Genomic DNA, 6,000 nt, shown 5'->3' with positions numbered 1-6,000 from the left:
CTTATATCATAAATAACGATTGAAATACTGATTACAAAAATTTATATTATTTTAAGCCTTTCTGAGAGCATATGCTCAAAAATTTCGCTCGAATTATTTTTAAATGCGTTCATTTTTTTCGAATACTGAGAAAACCTTAAGTATTTTTGAAAAATTTAAACGCAGAAAGAAGTATTACTGTATTATCCATGGTCGAAAGTCGTTGAGAACTTCTATAATATTTATTTTAATAAGTCACAGGGGTGAAAAAACATAGTCTGATTTTTAATTTTAAATATATCATTCAAAAGAAACTTTTTTTCATTATAAGGGACTATCTGCCCTCGGGAATAATGGAGTCTTCTATTTTGAGTTTAAATTTTTAAAAAATACCTATTAGTTATCTCAGGATTCGAAAAAAATAAATGCGTTTAAAAAGAACTCAACCGAAATTTTGCGCCTACGCTCTCAAAAAGGATTAAAGTATTAAACATTTTTGTACTGTTTGAATTTATGCGACGATCCACTGTTTTAAAGATTGGTTGAACAGATGTTGCCAGTTGTATGGTCCTCACTATGTGTATCGTAAGTTATTCAACAGGGCATAGAATATACATGGTTAGAAAATATACGCCAAAGTCAGCGCCTCTATGCGGAAAATCTCTGAACTAAAAATTGATGTGGACCATACAAAGTGAGGTCCCACTTTTTTTTGTAAAAAAACAGTGTTTGCTATCAGTACATGTCTACGAAAAAGTCTTACATTGATTGACTAAGTGAGGTCCGTATACTGGACCTCACTTTGTACAGGACCTCACTTCAACCGCAGTTTCTTTTGATATGTGGCTCACTTCATACGCTGGGAGTATATATATATATATATATATATATATATATATCACAATAAGTACATCAAAGCACAAAATATGTTGGTTTTTTAAGGCCTACCCTGGATTTAGAAATAGTTGACTTTGACATAAAAAATGTGACATCAGACATCAAAAAACCAAATGTGACATTAGTTTTTTAGGTTAAAAATATGTGGCAACTGGTAATGTTATAAACTGTGGTTTTTTAACACATTTCGCACAAATGAAACAAAACATGAGCTTATCATATATCTAATAAAATGACTAATACTGAACATGAACCTTTGCTCTTGTAATAAACAGTTCAAAACAATACATTTCAAATGGCTAGTTCGACTGTTTCCTCTGTGATGGATTGGTCTAAAGAACAAGTCAAGTTTTATTTAAAAAGGGAAGGTTTGTCTGAATATGCTATTGCGGTGCTATGTGATGAACATGGTGTAGACGGAAAATGTTTGTTACTATTAAATGACAATGATTTTACGCAGGCCCCTTTAAATAAATTAACTTTAAGAGACAGAAAGTGCCTTTTCTTAGCTTACAAGCTCCTTCAAAGGGAAAATCAAAGTTCGCTTCAAGAGCTTGGTGTTGTAGAACAACATTACCATGTATATAGTTGCCAAACCTATGGGTAAGTGATTTTTTTTTACTTTAAACCTTTTTAGGGCTTTTTTTACTTTAAGATAAAAGTCAATTTTGTAGTACTTTTCAAACTCTCAGAATTATATCTACAAGGCCTCACGGTACAGCTGCATGTTAATATTTACAAATATTGCAATACTCTCTATCTCTCTCTTCAATCCTGACCCCCGGAGAGAATGTAGTGGTCGACGTGATGTTGTGTATTGTCCGTCTCCAAAGATTTATATTGCTGGTCATTTCTTTTAACTCATGCATAGGTCTTTTGCATATTCCTGTAATGTGATCCATTTATCTTATTGGGGATATTCCTCGTGATCTTAAGCCTTCCACCTTTCCTTGTATAATGAGTCTTTCCATGTTTTCTCTCATAACACGTCCGAAGTATTTTAATTTTTGGAGATGGACTTTACTGGAAAGTCGTTGGCTAACTTATAGCTCTCTTAAAATTGAATTACCTATTTGTCCTATGATCAGTCCAAGGAATTCGTAGCATTCGTCTCCAACAGAACATTTCAGTGGCGTCTTATCTTTCTTTTTTTCGATTATCTCAGGGTCCAAGATTCACATCCATAGGTCAGTATTGGAAATATTAAGCAGTTGATTAACCTCATCTTTAAAGATCTTGAAATTTGACAGTCCTTCCATATTGTGGTCATTCTTGCTGTGGCAACTTTTGCTAGATCATGTCTACGTTCTCTTTCTTCCTGTAGTGACCCTGTGTTTGTGATCAATGATCCCAGATACATGTATGAGCTCACAACCTCAAACCCGTCAATTGTGGTTATGTGTGGATGATTGTTAAGTAGTCTATCCACCAGTGGTGGATCCAGCAATATCCAACAACGTCAAGAGGGGCCGATTGGCTAAATTTCTATGAAAAATAAAGGAAGAAATGAATGTTTTTATAATCTTTATACAGTCGAACCCGCTTATTAGAATACCTGTTATAGGAATATCCCGGTTTAAGGAATATAAATTTGAGGTCCCGAAACGTTTCTACTAGCAACCAATGATCGGTTATTAAAATAACCCGGTTATAGGAATACTTTTGCTTAGCACCAAGGCTATTCCAATAAGCGGGTTCAACTGTATATACTTAACGGTTTCAGAGGGGGGGCGATCGCCCCCATCATCGCCCTCCCCTGGATCCGCCACTGCTACCCACTATCATGATCTTTGTCTTTGATATGTTTAATAGCAGAACAAATATTTTACCTTCATTTTCAACAAGTCCTATAAGATCAATCAGTTCTGTTACACTATTTGCAAGAAGGGCTGTTTATTTTATGACCATTTATTGAGATGCCCTTTTCTCATCCTTCAAGTGCTGTTCTCATATGTTCCCCATATATATTGAATAATTGTGGAGATAGTATACATCCTTGTCTGACACCCCATTCTGGATGACAGTTTGAAAGTGTATCAAGCACTTTAACTGATCCAGTAGGTGTTCATATAGTTCAGTTATAAGCAAGATAAGGTGTTGTGGTACACATACTTCTTTTAGTATTTGCAATAAGTGTATAGCCATTAGTATATAGCTACTATAAAAATATATTTTTCAGCTAATTCTGAATGATAATGTTAAACTTATCCCAAAGTCAGTGATAAAAAGTAAACATAAAACATTACTTGACTGTGAATGTGCGTGCTGTTGCAATGATTTACATATTATGTGTATAAAACACTGGCTAGAAAACACTTGTTTATAGTTATGGTTCGAGCACTATTCTATAAATATAAAGGCGGCGCCAGATATGCGGTATTTGGCAAATACCGAACAAATGCTTGCTATTGGCATTGATCAATTTTAGTGCTTGTCAAATATTTGTCGTGTTCCCTTACGTTGTCTGTCTTTTCAACACTTCAAAGTAAACAAATATTCGCCGTTTGAATATTTTTAGTGTCATCCACATATTTTTGAAAGCACAAGCAAATTTTTTAGGTTAGGTTAAAGTTTATAACGTTTATTAAAATAGTTTAGTTATTGTCACAGAGTGTAGAAAATATTGAAAATAATAAATATGGAGTGGACCAATGAAAGTATTTTACAATTTTTGGATGCATATGAAAATGAACCCATAATATGGAATGCAAATTGCTTTTTTTCTGCTATTTAATAATAAACTTCCACCAGACATAATGACAAAAGCAGCTGAATTTATAAGAAGCTCTGTATCACTATCCATTCTGTACCTTTTTTTGTTCGTTTAGAATATACAGGGTGTTTGGTAAAGAATGGGCCATAGCTTAACCTCAGGTTCTTGAGGTTAAAATAGGCCGATTTAAGATAACTTACCTTAGTACAAAGTTTATAATAACCGAGATACAGGGTGTCAAAGTTAAACTTTTTTTTATTTATTATTGAATATTTCCTGACAGGTATGAGATAACAACATGAAATTTGGTATGTGGGGGTTTTTTGGGTCGAGAAAACTTAATTCCCTACCAAAAATTATGTATTGCCCAGAGGGCGCCACATATGCCTTTCAGTACTCATTTATTACGTTCCTTTTTTTATCCCTAACTCTGTATAATTTTGACATTAAAATTTTTATTCTCCTATTAGTTTTACTTAAAAAAAGGTATACTTCTTTCATCTCCCTAAACTCAACCGTTTTCGAGATAAACACATTTTAAATCTGCAATACACCATCATTTTTAGCATAATATCATTGTAGAAAATTATCCAAAAATATATCGCAAATTTCTTCAAATGGAATTTGCGATGCAATGACATAAATTTGAGAACTGGCACAATTATTATGGTTTTAAGTTATTTTTCGGGTGTAACTATTATGCTAAAAATGATGGTGTATCGCAGATTTAAAATGCGTTTATCTCGAAAACGGTTGAGTTTAGGGAGATGAAAGAAGTATACCTTTTTTAAGTAAAACTAATAGGAGAATAAAAATTTTAATGTCAAAATTATACAGAGTGAGGGATCAAAAAAATTGAATGTAATAAATGAGTGCTGAAAGGCGTATGTGGCGCCCTCTGGGCAATACATAATTTTTGGTAGGGAATTTAGTTTTCTCGACCCAAAAAACCCCCACATACCAAATTTCATGTTGTTATCTCATACCTGTTAGGAAATATTCAATAATAAATAAAAAAAAAGTTTGACTTTGACGTATCTCGGTTATTATAAACTTTGTACTAAGGTAAGTTAGCTTAAATCAGCCTATTTTAACCTCAGGAACCTGAGGTTAAGCTATGGCCCATTCTTTACCAAACACCCTGTATTTGTTGTTCCTACAGTGGCTCGATATACGAAAAATCTCGGATATGTGGTGCAAGGTGCTTGCCGTTTAACGAACACTTTCATGAGCACTCAAATATATTTGATATTTAGCAAGCACTTGTTCAGTATTTGCCAAATACCGCATATCTGGCGCCGCCTTATTGTTAAACTGAATACATTGGGTACCAAAAGCCAATGTAAATACCAACCTCTGGCTTTCTTTACACACTGAGCAATAAAATTAATTTTTGTTTTACAGTAGTAAAGTCGAAAGTGAATATGGAGATTCAGAAAGAATATCACCACCATTATCAGAAGATGGTAGACCCAGATATCCTCCAGAAAAAAGAAAAGCCTTCCTTAGCTTTATGTATGTTGTAGCAGTTACTTGGATTACAGCTTTTGTTATGGTGATAGTACACGACAGAGTACCTGATATGGAAAAGTATCCCCCTCTTCCAGACATATTTTTAGATAATGTCCCTTTAATTCCGTGGGCATTTGATATGTGCGAAATTACTGGAACTGTGTTGTTTACAATGTGGTTAATTGTATTAATTTTTCATAAGCACAGGTAAGGGTTTTTTAATTAAATTCATAAGAGTCATGTGAAAATTGGATGGATTGCTCATATATTTGAGCTTTTCTCGATTTGCTACAATTATTATACTTAATATACAATGATGAGCATGCTAATAACCAACAAAATAACGCAAAAGACGGAAAACATAATACAATCTGAAGTAAAGAGAGATGAAACTAGTAGAGGTGTAAATTATCAATATAAACGTATAAATTAACATTTTTTTAATGGCATGATATATGTCAATCAGCCAGTCGCAACATGACTAATATATCAAGAAGAATAAACATTTAAAACCGTAAAGTCCATAAAATATTAATAACGAAGAAAAGTTAGTTCAGTTAGATGTAATTTAAGTACTGAAATTAAAAAGATGGTACTAAGCTGAGGTAAGCTAATTATAGCTTCCTTTCAACATCGTAGGTGCGTTCAAAAATGACCTACAAAAATTTTACAACAATAAGAATAATTAACATTACTTACATTATAATATTAAATATAGTTTCTCACCTTTAGACGTCTGTGACAGGACTATTTTATAAAATGCTCCGATATGTCTAAAGGTGGGAAACTATGTAATGTAATGTTTATTTATAGGTACGTTTATATCAATAATTTTCACCTCTACTAGTTGCATCTCTTTTTACTTCACAATGTATTATGTTTTCCATATTTTGCGTTAT

The 6,000-nt window shown here is 33.0% G+C and overlaps 1 protein-coding gene across 1 annotated transcript in view; it reads left to right on the top strand.

Annotated features, from left to right (window-relative positions):
- Positions 1-978: 978 nt before the first annotated feature.
- Positions 979-6,000, top strand: part of LOC126887184 (ceramide phosphoethanolamine synthase-like) — a 29,962-nt gene continuing 24,940 nt past the window's right edge. Inside the window, exons 1-2 of the mRNA XM_050654574.1 lie at positions 979-1,479; positions 4,994-5,308. Coding sequence (XP_050510531.1) covers positions 1,172-1,479; positions 4,994-5,308 — 623 coding nt within the window. The 5' untranslated portion in view covers positions 979-1,171. The remainder of the gene's footprint in view (positions 1,480-4,993; positions 5,309-6,000) is intronic.

The sequence above is a fragment of the Diabrotica virgifera genome, chromosome 6, assembly GCF_917563875.1.
Source record: "Diabrotica virgifera virgifera chromosome 6, PGI_DIABVI_V3a".
In the NCBI taxonomy this organism is placed as follows: domain Eukaryota; kingdom Metazoa; phylum Arthropoda; class Insecta; order Coleoptera; family Chrysomelidae; genus Diabrotica; species Diabrotica virgifera.
The sequence above is the reverse complement of the archived record's forward strand: the minus strand, read 5'-3'. Positions and strand labels throughout refer to the sequence as shown.